The 19,851-nt window shown below is 40.4% G+C and overlaps 1 protein-coding gene across 1 annotated transcript; it reads left to right on the top strand.

The window, feature by feature from the left end:
* Positions 1–1,194: 1,194 nt before the first annotated feature.
* sdr42e2 (short chain dehydrogenase/reductase family 42E, member 2) lies at positions 1,195–17,496 on the top strand. Its single transcript, XM_010897410.3, has 12 exons — positions 1,195–1,390; positions 6,491–6,980; positions 8,328–8,423; positions 10,209–10,266; positions 10,639–10,757; positions 11,300–11,375; positions 12,358–12,440; positions 13,287–13,424; positions 13,724–13,789; positions 13,875–13,938; positions 14,292–14,365; positions 16,236–17,496. Exons 2-12 carry the CDS (start codon positions 6,519–6,521, stop codon positions 16,491–16,493), a joined length of 1,494 nt encoding a protein of 497 aa, XP_010895712.1. The 5' UTR covers positions 1,195–1,390; positions 6,491–6,518; the 3' UTR covers positions 16,494–17,496.
* Positions 17,497–19,851: the final 2,355 nt, after the last annotated feature.

Here is a 19,851-nt window from a genome sequence, read left to right as displayed (position 1 = left end):
AGGATTTGGCTCATTGGCATGGAAATAAATCCCAATCACCAAAGCTTCATGAAAAGGTCATCAGTGGGGGGATATCCCTTTTTTACCTAGGCTATATTATCGGCATGCATTATGCAAGCCAGACCGGGTGTGTACACAAGGCTAGCATATCATCTTTCTCTGAAAACAGATGGTTGACGTCAACAACTCTCATTGAATATTCAGAAAACCATTCCAAGAACGAGATGTGTCCCCCAATCCAAAGAGAGGATTATATGGGAGCTTGTCTTTGTGGAACCTAGAGGAATTATTTTCTGGACGATGTCCCATTGTAGTACAGAGGCATTAAGGTCTTTTTATGCATTGTCTCTGCTTTGATACTTGAGTCAGATATAATATTATAGGATCAGTCCAGACAGTGAAAAGTCTTCGTTTAGCTTACTGTGCCTCAGGCGTCACCCCACCACCCCCACCCCCCCCCACCTGGGACAGAAAGTACAGGGTTTTTAATGTACATGCTAGCGGCCTACACGTCTACATTGTCATAATGCACGATTGGAATTATAGATGAATAGATAAAGGGCTATTTTTTTATACGTTTTTGGGGGGGTCAATTTGAGATCCGGGGCTATTCATAAAAGATCCGGGGCTATAGCCCTGGATGCCCAGGCCTAACGACGCCACTGCTGTGCCTGTCCAACTTGTTTTGTTAGTTTTAAGCAAGAATTCTCTAGAAATATATGTGGCCAGTGAGGGGTCCTGGAGAAAATAAATGGGTCCTCTGTAAAGAAAATGGGCTGAATTCTGGTCCAAGTCCACCCAAGTACGGAGCAGAACAATATTTCTACTAGATTCTAGAGCCACAAGTCAGGTTACCACATAAGGTTTGGATTGGTGGATACCTTTCATTATTTGATTACTTTATTGACTATCCAATGAGCGGTCTTGTCTCTAGTCTCATGAATATGCATAGACCATCTCAAATTCCAATATAATGTTTTTCTCAAAGTTTCTGGGATGTCACATGTATCACATTCATTAGGCTACAAAACAACAGTCTATGCATAATGAAACTTGTATTCGATCAAATATGCCACACATATTTATTTTGAACAAATTCGAAACTGTCTCATTGGCCCCTATCAAAAAGTCCTCAGTTGCTTAATAATTCATGAACTGCTAATCAAGGAGACATTTTGGGTGGAGTTACGAGGGACCTTCAGACAGTTCACGTTTTATCCAGAGCCTGTGGTAGCATGTCCCAGGCGAAGCCACAGGTGATTGAGAGGCGAAGAGTGTCATCGAAGACTGCCGGAACCGGAGAGCACAGTCTCTAAATATTAAGTCAATTTTAATTCTTTATACCAAATGAACATAAGCACGGATATGTGACAGAACTGAACGTTAAAAGGTACAGTAGACAAAGTAGTATTGCAAACAGGTCCACGGATCTTTTGATTAATTAATTAGGTGAATTGCTTGTAGTAGGCTACCAATGCTATATGAAGTATATATGTTTGGATTTTGGCTGGGGATAAATACGATATTAAAAGTAAAATTACCAGACATACCATTATTGTAGCAAAACTATTTACAAATGTGTGTGGAGAGTTGTGTAACTGTATCTCAATGCGTGTGTGCGTAATCAGATTTGTAAATGTGTAAAATAATCTGTAAATGCGCACAGAGTTTTGTGAATGTGCAAAGGGATTTGCAAATGTGTATTCAGATTCAGTGTGTGCGTAATCAGAATTGTATATGTAAAATGTGTGTAAGTGTATTGAGATTTGTAAATGTGTGGACAAATCTGTAAATGCTTATACGAACAAGTATAATTGCCTCTCAATTGCCTGTCTTTTTACACGTGACTTTTGGTACACTTCTACCGCAGCAGAGATCTGCAAATGTGTGTTGCGATTTGCAAATGGGTGTGGTAGGACGCACTAATTTTAAGTGTGAGATGCACTGATGGGCTGGTTTAAGGAATGCCATTTAAGTCTATATTAAATAAATATGGCTCGGCCTCCAAACCTTATAGAGAAGGATTGGTGGTTAGACTACCTGCTCTGCTGGACATTATTGCCTGTCACACCCCCAACAGTGTATAGACAAGCTACAGAATGATCAACAGTTAGTGGACACCGGTTCTTCACACTTATCCTGGTACATCTATCTCCTAGTGGTGAACATAAAAAACTGAGTAATTTGTAAACTGGTCAGTATTCAAGCAATTGAATCAACCAAGAATCAAGGTTATTCAATTTAGGCTATATCAGTATCTGAAGCAAATACTGTATGGAGTGAAATCTAATAAATACATGATTTATTGGTAGCTATAGTTGCACTTGTTTACATTGATTAATTAACAAGATAGACATTATTGGCAGCATTTGTTATTGCTAACGATTAGGTATGAGACTAACTTAGCAAACATTAGTTTACTGTACTGGTATTTAGCAAAAACAATTGCTAACTCAACACACATACAGTGGGGAAAACAAGTATTTGATAACCTGCAACATCGGCAGTGTTTCCCACGTACAAAGCATGTAGAAGTCTGTAATTTTTATCATAGGTATTCTTCAACTGTGAGTGACGGAATCTAAAACAAAAATCCAGAAAATCACATAGTATGATTTTTAAGTAATTAATTTGCATTTTATTGCATGACATAAGTATTTGATACATCAGAAAAGCAGAACTTAATATTTGGTACAGAAACCTTTGTTTGCAATTACAGAGACCATACGTTTCCTGTAGTTCTTGACCAAGTTTGCACACACTGCAGCAGGGATTTTGGCCCAATCCTCCATACAGACCTTCTCCAGATCCTTCAGGTTTCGGGGCTGTCGCTGGGCAATACAGACTTTGAGCTCCCTCCAAAGATTTTCTATTGGGTTCAGGTCTGGAGACTGGCTAGACCACTCCAGGACCTTGAGATTCTTCTTACGGAGCAACTCCTTAGTTGCCCTGGTTGTGTGTTTTGGGTCGTTGTCATGCTGGAAGACCCAGCCACGATCCATTTTCAATGCTCTTACTGAGGGAAGGAGGTTGTTGGCCAATCTATCTATCCTCCCCTCAATACGGTGCAGTCGTCCTGTCCCCTTTGCAGAAAAGCATCCCCAAAGAATGATGTTTCCACCTCCATGCTTTACGGTTGGGATGGTGTTATTGGGGTTGTACTCATCCTTCTTCCTCCAAACACAGCGACTGGAGTTTAGACCAAAAAGCTCTATTTTTGTCTCATCAGACCAAATGACCTTCTCCCATTCCTCCTCTAAATCATCCAGATGGTCATTGGCAAACGTCAGACGGGCCTGGACATGCGCTGCTTGAGCAGGGGACCTTGTGTGCGCTGCAGGATTTTAATTCATGACGGCATAGTGTGTTACTAATGGTTTTCTTTGAGACTGTGGTCCCAGCTCTCTTCAGGTCATTGACCAGGACCTGCCGTGTAGTTCTGGGCTGATCCCTCACCTTCCTCATGATCATTGATGCCCCATGAGGTGAGATCTTGCATGGAGCCCCAGACCGAGGGAGATTGACCATCATCTTGAACTTCTTCCATTTTCTAATAACTGCGCCAACAGTTATTGCCTTCTCACCAAGCTGCTTGCCTATTGTCCTGTAGCCCATCCCAGCCTTGTGCAGGTCTACAATTTTACACAGCTCTCTGGTCTTGGCCATTGTGGAGAGGTTGATGTCTGTTTGATTGAGTGTGTGGACAGGTGTCTTTTATACAGGTAACGAGTTCAAGCAGGTGCATTTAATACAGGTAATGAGTGGAGAACAGGAGGGCTCCTTAAAGAAAAACTAACAGGTCTGTGAGAGCCGGAATTCTTACTGGTTGGTAGGTGATCAAATACTTATGTCATGCAATAAAATGCCAATTAATTATTTAAAACTCATACAATGTGATTTTCTGGATTTTTTTTTAGATTCCGTCTCTCACAGTTGAAGTGTACCTATGATAAAAATGACAGACCTCTACATGCTTTTGTAAGTAGGAAAACCTGCAAAATCGGCAATGTATCAAAGACTTGTTCTACCCACTGCAAGTAGCTATAGGACTGTAGCTAGCTACTGTATCTAACATTTTGCCGTCGCTTGTGTCATCATGTTAATTTGGTTTACATACCTAAAGCTCTTACCTGAATCAAAAAGATGTGCTAGCCAGGATGTCCTGAATTAGAGCCCATACCCCGTCCCATCCCATTGAGGCGGTTGGCAGCCTCACAAATTCTGAGAAGCTTTTCTGGGAGCCATATTTATTTATTTAATATAGACATAAATGGCATTCCTTAAACCACAACATTACCAGCCCATCAATGTCACGCATTAAGTCAGTGCGTGGCAAAACATACAAATCTCCACACACATTTGCAAATCGCAACACGCATTTGCAGATCTCTGCTGCGGTAGAAGTGTAGCAAAAGTCACACGTAAAAAGACAGCGAATTGAGAGGCCGGTCTGAGTTGTAACTGATGACTTGTCCGTATAAGCATTTACAGATATACCCTGAACAAAATTATAAAAGAAAATTTTTTTGCTCCCATTTATCATGAGCTGAACTCAAAGATATTAGACTTTCTCTCTGTACACAAAAGGCCTATTTCTCTCAAATATTGTTCACAAATCTGTCTTAGTGAGCACTTCTTCTTTGCTGAGATAATCCAACCACCTCACAGGTGTGGCATATCAAGATGCTGATTAGACATCATGATTATTGCACAGGTGTGCCTTTGGCTGGCCACTATAAAAGGCCCCTCTAAAATGTGCAGTTCCATCACACAGCACAATGTGATGGAACTGAAGATTTTTAATCTCAACAAGTATTTTCCTGGTTAAATAAAGGTTAAAAAAAAACAAAAAAAATGCCACAGATGTTGCAAGTATTGGCATGCTGACTGCAGGAATGTTCACCTGAGCGGTTGCCCGTGAATTGAATGTGAATTTCTCTACTGTAAATCGACTCCAAAGGTGTTTCAGAGAATTTGGCAGTACATCCAACCGGCCTCACAACCGCAGACCACATGTTACCACACCAGCTAAGGGTTAAGATCATCTGAGACCAGCCCCAATCGGTTTGCATAACCAAAGAATTTCTGCACAAACTGTCAAAAACCGTCTCAGGGAAGCTCATCTGCTCGCTCGTCGTCCTCATCAGGGTCTCGACCTGACTGCAGCGTCGAGTAGCCCATGGTGGCGGTGGGGTTATGGTATGGGCAGGCGTGTGTTATGGACAATGAACACATGCATTTTATTGATGGCATTTTGAATGCACATAGATACCGTGACGATATCCTGAGGCCCATTGTTGTGCCACTAATCCACTACCATCATCTCATATTGCTGCATGATAATGCACGGCCCCATTTTGCAAGGATCTGTACACAATTCTTGGAAGCTGAAAACAGTTCTTGCATGGCCACCATACTCATCGGACATGTCACCCATTGAGCATGTTTGGGATGCTCTGGATCAGCGTATACGACAGCATGTTCCAGGTCCTGCTAATATCCCGCAACTTTCCACAGGCCAACAACCTGACCAACTCTATGTGAAGGAGATGTGTTGCACTGCGTGAGGCAAATGGTGGTCACACCAGATACTGACTGGTTTTCGGACCCCCCCGGACCCCCCTGGACCCCCCTGGGTTCCCTCAATACAGTGAAACTGCACATTTTAGAGTGGCCTTTTATTGTGGCCAGCATAAGGCACACCTGTGCAATAATCATGCTGTCTAATCAGCATCTTGATATGCCACACCTGTAAGGTGGATGGATTATCTCGGGAAAGGAGAAGTGCTCACTAACACAGATTTAGACAGATTTTTGAACAATATTTGAGAGAAATAGGCCTTTTATGTACATAGAGAAAGTCTTAGATCTTTGAGTTCAGCTCATGATAAATGGGGGCAAAAACAAAAGTGTTGTGTTTATAATTTGTACATAAATGTACCCATTTACAGATTTGTCCACACATTTACAATTCTCAATACACTTACACATTTTTTACACATACAATTCTGATTATACACACACAGAATCTGAATACACATTTGCAGATTCCTGTACATTCACAAAACTCGGCACACATTTACAAATGATTTTACACATTTACAAATCTGATTACGCACACACGGATTGCGATCCAGTTACACAACTCTCCACACACATTTGTAAATAGTTTTGCTACAATAATGGCCCCATACAGACCTACGCTGTGTGCACTGGGTGCAACGACACACTTACGCTTGGACTCATTTTACAGAGCTATAGAAGTCACTTGTTTTAATCAGATTGTTTACTGCAATGATTATTGTTTAAAATCCATCCATACTGTATTTCATCCTCTACTGTTTGACTGCATCGCCGTGTATGTTATTTGGCTTAGAAACTGTTAGTGCACAACATGCTGTTAGGTGTGCCAAGATGGTGTCCATGTTGCTTGTGGGATGAAGACGAATTGATGGGGTACGAGACCATTCTATCCCCCTGTCCCTGCCAGGGTTCCATCTATACGAAGAGGAGAGTGAATGGAGCGGTGTGGTCCCATTATGAAAGACAATGGGGTGTCACTGTGCCAAATGGAGCACCTGCCCTGCCCCTGTGTCCCGCTGCACCCCTCTAGCACGGCTGGGTGCCGCCAACAGGCCAACGGACACCACCACCCCTACCATCACAACCTACAGCCCTGGGTCAGCCGACCAGGCCCCGGGCCGAACCCGCCTCCGGCCGCCCGGCAGAGGGCCAACGGGGTGGTAGGCGCTTGGTGCAGCAGCCCAGAGTGTGCAACATCCCAGCTGGAAGAAGTGACTGACCGGGCTTTGAGACGGGCAGGGACGGGGACAGGCAGGGTGCTGGTGACTGGGGGAGCAGGATATTTCGGGCTGAGACTGGGCAGAGCGCTGGCCAGCCGGGGAGTGTCTGTGGTGCTGTTGGACCTCTACAAACCATCTTGGGATGCTGTGGATGGCACGTCTGTGGTCTTCTATCAGGTAGATATACACACTCACTTTATATGGATGTTGTTGGAGTACACTATAAACATAAACATCAATGGATTTTTAAGGATTATGTTGCTTTTTATTCTTTGGAAGCTTGCTGAATTGCAGCCAAAACTGTTTGCATTCAATCCATCACTCCCCAATCCAGAGAGGTAAAGTGTGTGGACATGCGGTGGATATTATATGTTTATTCTCAATATATGGAAATGGAATGGGGAAATATTTACTAAATGTCCAATATAAAACTTACCTCAGTAAGTTACACTTAGCTTTAGTCAGCCAACTTACACATGCTTTAAAAGCGATATTTTGTTTGATATTTGAAAGTTATTTTGTAGCGACTTAATCAGTAATATTTTTACATGATCAGAAACTGACAGAGTGATTTTGCTTGCACCAGTCTGCCATGGTTTGTCAGTGGACCTGAGGAAGCTACTGATACTGCTCTTAGTTACATGGATGGTGGAGAAGGAAGGCTGCAGCTTTTCCATAATAACTTTCATGGGATCGGTGCCTGATGTTGTACTTTGTCCATAGACTGCTACCAGGATAAGAAAACCCATATGTCATTTTGGCATTAGGGTGAACTATTCTTCTAATCTCTGATTCCCCTGATATTGTTGAGGCTGGATATTAACATGTGAATGCAGTGAAATTCGAGTTTGATGTAATATCTTTCCTCAGATAACCTCACTGTACCTAACATAGCAGGTGTAAAAGTAATGTCTAAGAGGAGTTCCAACATCCGGGTTTTCAAAAGGGCAACAGAATCTAGGCTGAAGATGACTGTATCCCTGAAAACCATATTAAGATTTATAGGGCGTCCTTGGGTATGGATGGCTAATACAGTTAGGTATACATGGATCAGGTATAAAGCAACAGGTAAGTGATCTATCTGAAAGCCACGCGTTAACTGGAACAGAAGGGGGAGGGCCTCTGATTCTGGTTTCAGGTGCAGCCTTCATGCCACTTTACCCTAATTGTCCTTATCGGTCATTGGAAAATGCATATATGCCCACACCATGTACTGTATGTTCACGCTGTCGTCTTGCTGAACAAGATAGATCACTATTAAAAGAAGCTGAAGAGCTCCATAACAGCCAGGGTGAATTGTGTAGAATGTCTTCTTTTCTTTACATTACTGACACTCCACTCTGTGTAATATAAATACGAAGACACAGGGAGTCTTTCTACCCTGAGCCACTCACCATGATATTATTATTATGTAATATAATAATGATATTAACCTTATTATATTACATGAGAGTACATTCATTAAGGGATAGAAGAATAAACAGTGCTCAAAGTCTTTCATACACTCATTTCATCCTCTTACAGAGCGACATCCGGGACTATGACTCCCTTTACACGGTCTGTGAGGGAGTCGACTGTATATTCCACACTGCTTCCTATGGGATGTCAGGCCCAGAACAGGTTAGTTCCTGAACAAACAGTCGGAGGGCATCATTTCACTATTCTCATATCTTTATTCATTTTTCTGACTGGGAATGTAATAACAGAATTAGATAACAGCACTCGCAGTTGCCGGTCTCCTGGAACATTATTCCTAAAATAAAGGAGGTGGACCAGGCACCAGAAGTGTCGTCCACATCTTTCCTTAGGTGAGGATTTTAGAATGTTTGTTTTCAGGGCTTCATTTATTGGTGAATGCTCTTTGAGAGGGATACAATGGGCCCTAACCCTGTTACTAAAAACTGGTGCATTCCAGAGTAGTACAGAGCTCCGGAAAAAATGAAGAGACCACTGCACGTTTTTCTTTCTTTTCCCAAACATTTTAAAAGGATAGTTTTGAATGAGGAACAGAATTGTTCAATTTGCAGTGGTCTCTTAAATTCTACCCTTCTGTTCCTCACTCAAAAGAAAAAGATGCAGTGGTCTCTTCATTTTTTCTTGAGCTGTGTATCATACCATATAGAGAGAAGCCTTTGTTATTGAAACTTATCCAATCTCATCATACATATAGGATCTTTAACAACCCTGTTGCTGGAGCACTTTCTAGTAACGCGCAACTTTTTTTTTAGGTTTTAAAAGGCTTCTAACATTTCAAGTGGTCTTTTTTATTTTTTTGGAATTGATTGTCCCTTAAAAATATATGAAACCAAAATCATTGCAGAACCTTCCCACCGCAGTCAAACCACGGTTCCAAAACATTTAGTAGAAGTCAATCATGACCAAAATATTCCCTATGGCCCTCAAACTCAACTCTGGACCTCCAAGACTGTTTTCTAAATTCAACACTTTTATCAGGGACTGATTCAGACCTGGGACACTAGGTGGGTGCAATTAATGATGAGGTAGAACAGAAAACCTGCAGGCTCTGGACCTCATAGGGTAATAGCTGAATACCCCTGCTGTGGCCCTCAGCAACCAGACATCTGTCCCAGAGAGGCTATTTAATATTATTAGTCCACATCAAGCCACTTTCAAACTGCAACTGTCAATTCAACACCTGCTCTATACTGCACTCCGAAGTCTGCTCATCTCCCTGCAATTCAATATACTAAGCTGAAACTGTAAATCAATGTATTTTATAAACACTCTGCTCATAGCCCATTGTATAGAATTGCATATCAACTGTGTGTAGATTGTGTATCCTGTCTCTTTATGTTGGTTTTTACTAGCAGCCCTACTACACCGAAAGCAGTTTTACTTAATTTAAAGCTGATTCTGATTACACATCCTCTTGTTTTATTATGTAAGTGTTGCTTTATAATTACACTGTTACATGTAACTACAACTCCACAGGTAATACGTGTTTAAACCTTATTGATCTAACAATTTAAATAGGCTTTGATCAACCATGGTACAACAATGGTAACAAAAGACACCCTATCCTGTAAGTGTATTTCTGTGTTAATGACTAACTCAAAGGGTTTACTGAATAAAGCGAAACATCAGATCATTCTAGTTACATATAATATACTTAGCAAGTATATTTTATGTAAGTAACAAGGCCCTAGCCTATTTAAATCAGGATGATGGCACTAACGAAAACTGACTTTTTAATGTTTAATTACAAAACATTAGTAACGTACTGAAATAACCTTTTGTGTTGAAATCAGTAGTTACACATGTGCAATAACACAAGTGAACATATTATTACACATTGCTTGTTTCAGTTATGTAATGACTCATTCCGCATCTACTATGTGGGTGTGTAGTGATATCCATGTAACCACTATGTTCTGTGTCTCACAGTTGAGGAAAGAGGAGGTGGAGTCAGTCAATGTTGGAGGGACAAAGAATGTCATTAAGGGTAACAAGCTCCTCTCACCTCATTTGTCCGGGGAAGTGTTGGCGCTTGTGTGCTATTATTTGTCAAACGTGGTCCCAACAATGAAATGGTGGAAAATACCTGCTCAGTGACTGCTATTGGGGTGCATTGCAACTGTGCAGTTATTATGTGTAGCCATATACTGTCTGTTAAATGTAGTGTGGTAATAGAATTACCTTGTTTGAGATATAAAGTGTTGTTATCTTGCATAGCTTAAGCTGAATCTTTTGGGGTCGAGAATATGGCTGTTTTTTAATTATACTCCTCAAAACGAATGCGCTTTCAATTCCATATCTTGGTGAAGTGATACGACTTGGCCCGAATATAACCCAGCTTTTTTCCTTCCGGTTTCAGTGTGTGTGGAGAGGGGCATTTCCCGCCTGGTCTATACCAGTACAGTTAATGTATCCTTTGCTGGTAAACCCATAGAGGATGGAGATGAGGACTCTGTGCCCTGTGTACCACTGGACATGGTAAGAACAGGATGTCACTATGAGGAGCAGCTATACTGTAGCCTGTTCACTGTTGTTATCAATCAAATGCTTGCATTTATTGGCACAATGTTGTCGATTTTCAAAATGGTGTCATTTTGCGAAACGATAAAATGCTTTTTGAAAATGTAGTTGCTTTTTCAAAGCAGGGCATGTACTTACTGTGAATATAGAATATATTATATATTTCCCTATTTTATGTTAATTTGTTACTACTGGGTTAATCTGGCATGTTGTACATGACAAACAAAACCTGATAAAGCTACTTACATGGATTTACGCAACTGTATATCTCCATCATGAATTGAGTTACACTGTTTGGAATAGCTTAGATGATCAAAACCTGACACTGTTTTGTAAGAGAGAGAGTGAGTGAGTACAGTATTACTACCTGCCGAGCATGTCTTTTGCAATCCCTTCTGTAGGACATATTTTCCTCAACATGGACCTCTGGAGGCTATATGTTAGGAAATCATTTCTAAAAGTGTTGATATAAACACACATGATGCTTTCTCCTGTCTCAGCACATAGACCACTACTCCAGGACCAAATCCATCGCTGACCAGATGATTCTAACAGCCAACGGACGCTCGATCCAAGGTAGCAAAGACACTGTGACTTTGTCTGGTTTAGCTCAAATGGAAATGGACCGTTTGTTCCCAGTGTCTTCTGGTTTTCAGTGTGTATGTCTGAATGCTTTGTGAACCATAGCCCTCCAATGTGTGTGTGTGTGTCAGTGTGTGTGGGGGTGTGTGTGTGTGTTAGTCTCTGTATGGCCACTGAGGTAATGGTTGACAGGGAAGACAAGCTGTCTATGTGTGTGCAACTCAATCCAACTGGACCTGCTGACACCAGTAAAAGTTAGAGCTGGAAAACCCAATGCCACAGGAGACCGAGGAGAAGTGGTCAATGACACCACTCTGGCCAGGCAACACACTTGACCAGAGATTCCAACAGAGGGATGCACAGTTCATTTGACCAGTAGTAACGGACATTGAGAACAGACAGACGTCATACAAATACTGTAACACAGAGAGTGAGACTCATTGGAGACATTGTTACACAAACGCATGTGTGAACACACACCACACTAACACACACACACACAATGTACTGCACAATTTAATTGTGCAGGATGACGCTGTTATTCGGTGCATTTGATTAGCAACTACCTACTGAACAGGTGATGAACAGTTCATCTCCATGAAAGGTGTTGGGATTATCTTACTACATCACTGTAATTCCACTGAGGTCTTGGTTAATCAGTTGTGATGCCTGCACCCCCTCCTTGGGGAAACCCTAACCCCCCATGACCACTTATATATTCCATTAAGCTAGGAGCTTCACACTGTCATTATATACCCTACTGTACCATTCGTTCTTTTCAAGAGGGGATATCGAAGACATATAGGAATAAAGATTATTTTTAATTGATGGATCTTTATGCATGTTGTGCAGGTACATGGAATTTACTTCTCCTAATTAAATTATTATTACTCGCTGGGGTAACCCGTTTGTAAAGTAGCACACTTTCTGAGTTTCCAGGTGTAGCTGATTATTCAATGCCTTTCTCTCTGTCAAGGTGGGGGCCTCTTGCGGACCTGTGTTCTGCGACCCTCTGGCATCTACGGGCCAGAAGAGAGACGACACCTGCACAGGGTTATGGTGAGTGTCCACTTATCAGCCGCATGGAACCACAGTTAAAATATCTAACATGAAACTACATCCCAAGTTGCCCGTTCATCCGAGACAGCAGCACTAGAGAGACACATGGAGTGTTCTGCTTCTCTCTGTGTTCTGCTTCTTTCTGTGCGCAACAACATTTCAGCCCACTGTCATTGCCCTTCTGTTAGGTATATAGGCTCTCTGACAGGGTGTTCTTAGTGTTTAGTTCCTTGGCTGGCAGAATTCGTACCTGGTGTTGAATTATTAATGGTTCCTCTTAGGGTGTTCAGTTTCATTGTTCAGCGTTTCCTAGTGGTGAGAGCCATGCACGCATGACCACACAGCTCAGGACAAGGATTGCACTGTGGTGGAGGTTGCTTCGGCTGCAGAAATCGTACTCAAATCAAATACTCTGCAGTAATGCTAGTTTCACCCCTCTCTTCAGGGGAAGACTGAAGGCATAGTCTCGGCTGGGCTGTGCAAAGAACGGAAGGGCTGAGCTGTATCGATTACAGTAGAGTTGGCCTGTTAGATTGTAGGTCCAACTGTTAGGCCTCAGTGGGTCTTTTTGTGACAAGACTACATCTGGACAGATAATGCACTGGGTTTACACTAAAAAAAGACAACGTATGGAAAAATAGATGTAGTTGACCCTGAATGATTTCTATCTAGTGCCGTCTTTTAAGGCCAGATTAATGTCTTCGCTAGACTCTGTGCGTTCAGTTATGTTTAATTAGTACTTTCAGCGGTTGGCCTCACTTATCGGTTTGTAGTCCACTTATTCACTGCTACATTCTGATTCTAAAGCTGACAACAGGCTGAGTCTCTTTCTGTCTCTCTCCCAAGGTCAATGTGGAGAGCAGGTTGTTCAGTTTCAGCTTTGGGAACCCCCAAGCCAAGATGAACTGGGTCCATGTAGATAACCTGGTGTTGGCCCATGTACTGGCTGCTGAAAGCCTCACAGCCAAGAGAAATTGTGTGGCTGTAAGTATCCAACATCCACCATCTCCATGGATACCATTGATAGCATTACCACTGACAAGCTCTCATTGGAGAACCATGGCCATAAGATATATCATGGTGTGTCTGGTTTTTCTGCTTAAATAGTAATTTAAGCAGAAAATGTAAAATAGTGTTTAAATAGTAATGCAAGGCAAAGTAATTTAATAACAATTGCTATGGCATGAAACACTAAACTCAGTGTATAAATATATACTGTATGTACAGTAGAATACTGTTTACACAGTTCAGGTCCAATGGTAACATTAAACTTTCTACCACAGAGTGGACAGGCCTACTTCATCAACGACGGGGAATCAGTCAACCTGTTTGAATGGTTAACACCGCTGGTTTGTAATTCTCTGCTTTTTGGGCGATTAACACGTAGGCGTTGTCTTCATTTTATATCACCTGTGTCTTTCTCCCCCACTCCAGTTTGAAAAGCTGGGGTACAGCCGACCATTGATTCACCTGCCTGTATCACTGGTCTACTCAGCAGGCAAGATATACCTTTGTATTGCTATCCTTGTATGCCATCAAAACAAATATTCCCCAGTCAAAATGTGATTTTCCCTGACCGTTAATCCCCATTGTACGTTTTTCCTTAAACCTAACCTGTATGTATAGAATAGCCTTGTTCCTGCAGCAAACGGGTGAAATGTCTCCACAAGTTGGAATATTTATTGTTTTAACATTTTGTGTTAACAATCCTATGCCAGGATTTTTGGCGTACAAGTTTAATAGAACCTATACGTACACACACACACACATTATTGCTCGTAGTTCTTGCTCATAGTTCTGATCTGGCAAATAGCGGTCTTTTATCTCTATGTCTGTGTTTGTATTTCATAGCCATTCTGATGGAATGTTTACACCTGGCGCTGAAGCCTGTAGTGGAGATCCCTCTGCTCTTTACCAGAAATGAGGTAAGCAGTAAATGTGCATTCGTATATCTGAGGGATTCTTGAATATATATTTCTGGTCTCCAATTCATATGTCTCCTGCTTATTCAACTGCCAATAAATGCCTTGCAAAAACATTGGAGGTGAAGGATATGTTATGAGATATAAAACAGATATTTCTGAATTAAAAATTCTCTCACTTTGCTTTATATTTATCATTATAAACTGGGTTGTTAGAGGGTTGGATTACACCACAGGCAAGGCCAAGAAAATGATTTATTTTTGTTGTTCTTATTATGTTGTTATAATTGCAATTATTGTTTACAGGAAACAAATTCTACATATGAAAACAGCTATATAATATAAAGATTAATTAGAAAGACAATATCTAGCTACATTTCCAGATGATTAACCTAGCCATCACCTCAGGGATGCTGACATAAAAACACAGTACAGGACTTTCTTTCTTGAACTTGAGAAGAATATTCTCCCTTGATAGGACTCAATGTTTTCTCATAAATACATACAATCGGCCAAAGTGAAATCTAGTCCACAAAAAAATGTATTGGCCCACCACTATGCTAGTAAGAAATACCATGATACACTGCTTATTTTCCTTTTATTTTAGTCTTCAATCAAAATATATATTTCTGGGCCCAAATAAGTGAATGAAACCTTTGCACTGCACTTGTTGAAGCATACCGGTCATGTAGTCTGAAAACATCTTGATCCTTACTGGCTCACGTATTTAGTACACATATACTACTACATTTCCACTTGCTGAGTTTAATTAGCATTGTTCATCATGATGATGGTCCAGGTGAACAGGCCCTAATCTCAAAATTCCACCCAGTTGACTATTTCTAAATGGCATAAGCCCTTAATGGCAATTTCCATGCAAGAAAATAGTTTTCATACATCTAGAGGCCGTTATCATTGTCTTCGGTGCAGGCTCAACTCCAACTGGTTCCTTTTCTTTAGGTTTATTTTCTAACATGAAACATTATGGGAGAACATCACTACCCCTGTTGAAAGGTCATGTTGGAGGGCTAAAAACAAATAGTGCTGAGAGGCATAACATACAATTTAAGGGCTTGTTAACGTGCTACATTTTCTAAGACAAGTCGAAGACAACTCGACACTAGATTTTTTGGGGTGTAAACTTGCAGATATATCGATAGCTTGAGACGCCACCTCTGAGGTAGAATACCCCACATTTTTGACATGTCAGAACTGTATCAGGTTTCTGAGCAGTGCACTCGCATATCGCTCGATTTCCCCGCGACTAAGAGCTACGATCCTTTGTTGTAAATCTCGAATGTGCCGGTGTGAATCAAAACGCTATGGAAATGTTTCTGCCCGCCAAGAGAAGCCTATTTAACATCTTATTCTCTCTTGTAATGTAAACAAGCTCTTTGTCTCTAAAGAGACAAAGATATACATGCAGTATTGAATCACTGCTGTCAAATCACTGATGTTGTCTGAGAGCTTCTGTCACTACTGTTATTTTCCATGCAGACACACTATCTTCCCTGCAGTAAGTGGATATAGGGACCAGAGAGAAATCATTCAGATAGGGCCTGGCAGGCTGTGGGTAAATGAAGGTTAGTCAAAGGCTTTACCATGCAGTCTGACCAACTTCAAGCTCCAAAGCCTCAACGTTGCCTCCCAGAAAGGGGTCCTTTGGTTCAGTCATCTCAATGCGCCCTAACTTGGTATTTATGGAGGATGGGTGGGTTGGAACAGATGTGGACACCCACTCTTCAACCAGCTCTTCACCAAAATGATTGAAATACTGGGTGTCGATATTTTATAGATAATTATGTTAAATGCGGAAAACAATAATTTACCTGAGTAGCGTTCCTCTAAATCCTCTCTCAATGCCTCCTTCCAGGTGAGGAACATTGCAGTGAGCCACACCTTCAAGATCGAGAAAGCCCGTCGAGACCTGGGCTTCTGCCCAAGACGCTACAATCTGGGGGACTCAGTGGACCAGTACATACAGTCCCGAGCCTCCTTCTCCAGGCCCTCCCTCCTGAGCCCCCCTAGGACTGCTCCCCTGTCCCTGATCCTCCTGATGGTGGTGGGGTTCAGCCTAGCTGTTCTGCTGCTCTGCTCCTGGTGCACTGTAAACACTGTAAAGCTACTGTAGCTACATAAATAAAATAAAAATGCAGGAAGACCTACCCTTAATCATAACACAACTAATACATTCAGTAAGACTTTTTATTTGTTAGCTGTCTTTCAGAACAGCTATGGTTTGCCTGAAGTCAAGTAGTAATGATACAAGGTCTGCTTGATGCATTTCCAGATGCTCATGGAAGACCTCAATACTATGTAATAAGTACAACCTGTTGAAAGATTCTTTTGAAAATGATATTACCTTCCCTAGGGTGTAGTGTCTTTTCTGGGTTGATTTTTTGAAGAAACAGGTTCTTGCACCTGCCCATAATATAAAATAATCCTACACCTAGTATACAACTTAATTATCTTTTGACTACTGGTTTTGGGTATGTGATCAAGTCTGTGTAAGTCTGTAAGTGGATCGTACCAGACTGTTTTAAAATAATTACAAGGCTGCATGGTATGCCTTTCTGTGATATCAGAAATTAAGTATTAAGTATTTTATTGTGAAAGGGATTATGTATTCATCTAAATGTATAAAAAATGCTTGTTTTGAGCTATCAAACAATAAAACGTAATCTGCAGAGAAACATTAACTCGACAGATTAAGCCTTGTCTAGGACAATAAAACTCAAAATAATTAGCCCTAGACTAAACTTAACCTGTGTCTGTGAAACTGGCCCTAATGGCTCAAATTCATACTGGAATATTTAAGCAGTAGAACTATTTTCCATTGTCAAATTTACCCACAGATGGTTTTGGGCAGGCTACTACTCTGATACTTCCAGTGCAACACCCTTCACAGGCATGCTTTAATTTGGTAGAATTATAAGTGTAAGGGCACCAAAGGGATATGATAAATACTTCTTTATTCCCATATTCTTTGGCCAAGGTGCATAGTCTTAACTAATTACAATATTCATCCTATGCCCAGTGTCAGGAAGTCTGTTTTCGTACAATGCCCAAGACCAGCTTGTCAGTTAATTTGACCATGGGAAATACTGTTAGGAAATACAATTATGCAGGTTTGTCAGAATTTGAGATGAGTCCTTAGTCTGTAGGTTTTAACCAGTCATAGTCATTTCATAACCTTTCCAACAAAATGAAAAAAAATGCTGTACTGAATACCAATGATTACTTTGTATTAAGAATTGTTTTTACGTTTATTGTCTAACAATTATTAAATTACTCCTAGTGCTCTTGACTTTCATGACATAAGATCAACACAAACTGAATAAATCCTTACAACCATATTTCTTTTAGAATGAGTAGGAATATGCTTTGTGTTTCAAAATGCCTGTACAATGAGAAAAGCACCACATGAGGGGGCAATTGTGTAATCCACGCAAAACAATGGCATAATACACGGTTACGCCATTAAATGTTCCAGTTGATTTTACGACAAGACCTGAGTTATATATACTTGAGATTAAATAAAAATATAGGCTTCGTCAATGAAGAAAAAAAACATCTGGCAGCGGTGGGATTCGAACCCACGCCATCGAAATGACTGGAGCCTAAATCCAGCGCCTTAGACCACTCGGCCACGCTACCACGACAGGAACTGCTAGATCAAATTGATTCAGAACAAACGTTCGCTGACAAATTTCGCCTTCTAGACTAAAAAGCAAACCAAAAATGTAAAAAACTGTTCATCCTTTTATTATTTATAGTAAGAATAAACTCACTAGAAAATGTTAAAGCAATAGTAAAAACAACATTATGTATACTGGCGTCATAACCGTAAACTTTAAAATATGCCGATGTTAAAGATGAAACTTCAAATTTATCGCTCCAACAACTGATGGATCCATTAACATATATTGTGTCAGGGGTCGTGTCACACGCTTTTGTCACACAAGCAACATTTTTAAACGAAAGCAAGGCTTAGTCAGGAAATCTGGTTGCAATGGGGTGGTAACGAACGGTTCAAGAAAATAATTATCCAGTGCCTTCAGCCATAGAGATTTTAAATATTAGCCACTTATATCTTCTGTGTTGAGAAAAGCATGTTTTACACAGAGTTTGTTTCTTAAAGGCATACATTACAAAACATACATTACAAATGCCCTTTAGTGGTACCATTGAAATGGAACTTAAGTTAGCAAGCAAGCGAGATTATCTATATAGCACAATTCATACATAGAAGCAATTCAATGTGCATTACAAAGAAACATTTAAATGTAAAAATACTATAGAATAAAAACACAGTTTGTTTTCGCTTTGGCTAACCGATGCCAACAACATAATTTGTGTGAAAACTGTCTAGACTGTTACTTTACTTTGGGTTACTGTTATGGAGGGTTTTAATTGCAGCTGCAAAATCTTGATTGGATTCCACCCCATTTAGATGGGGTCAAAACAACGAAGCATACTGAATCCTTTAAGTATATACCAGCCTGAATTCAAAGATATTGCTAAAAGAAGGGTCAGTGACTAGGGCCTGGTTGGTACTGTCTGGGAATACCAAGTGCCCTAAGCGTTTTGGCCCAGTAGAGTGCACTCTTGTACCTTTTTGTCATGTAGTTACTGCCAACAGTTATTTTATCATACAGTCGATGTATTCTAATTTAACTAAATGTGATACAATCATACAATGGACTGTGGGTTAACTATGTTTGCTTTGACAATGTATGTTATTTGAAGTTGTGGAGACTGTGTCTTTAGACTATTTATTTTACATTAGTTATCATATGATATACCTTTCTTATCATACGATATGACAATTATATACCTAAATGTATGCAAGTTTGATGTTCTTCAACTCATATCCCCAAAGGAATGTTTTTTTCTGGAGTTTTACGCAATAACTTTATATAGTGTACCAAAAAAATGCCATTAGCCTTCTCTTTGGACTAGAATATACAGTGGGGAGAACATCTGTTTTACAGTATACTGGCAATTTTTCAGGTTTTCCCACTTACAAAGCATGTAGAAGTCTGTAATTTTTATCATAGGTACTCTTTAACTGTGAGTGACGGAATCTAAAACAAAAATGTAAATTAATTATTAAAAATCATACAATCTGATTTTCTGGATTTTTTTTTATGATTCCGTCTCTCACAGTTGAAATGTATCTATGATAAAAATTACAGACCTCTACATTCTTTGTAAGTAGGAAAACCTGCAAAATCAGCAGTGTATCAAATACTTGTCCTCCCCACTGTACCTGATCTCAAGGCAACCTGTGGAAACAATATTTATGTTGTGTGCAGTTTGTAGGTATTGTGTTCTAGCTTAAGCACGTTGGTTAGTGTTTGTACAATGACTTAACTGCTATCGGATTAGAAGCAATAAGTCTTGTATACTTCCAATGGGGTAATGCTAGCCTTTGCTTCCAAAACTGCCTCTAACCTTTTTCATATTAGACACAAATACGTATAAAT

This window comes from Esox lucius, chromosome 11 (genome assembly GCF_011004845.1).
Source record: "Esox lucius isolate fEsoLuc1 chromosome 11, fEsoLuc1.pri, whole genome shotgun sequence".
In the NCBI taxonomy this organism is placed as follows: domain Eukaryota; kingdom Metazoa; phylum Chordata; class Actinopteri; order Esociformes; family Esocidae; genus Esox; species Esox lucius.
The sequence above is the reverse complement of the archived record's forward strand: the minus strand, read 5'-3'. Positions and strand labels throughout refer to the sequence as shown.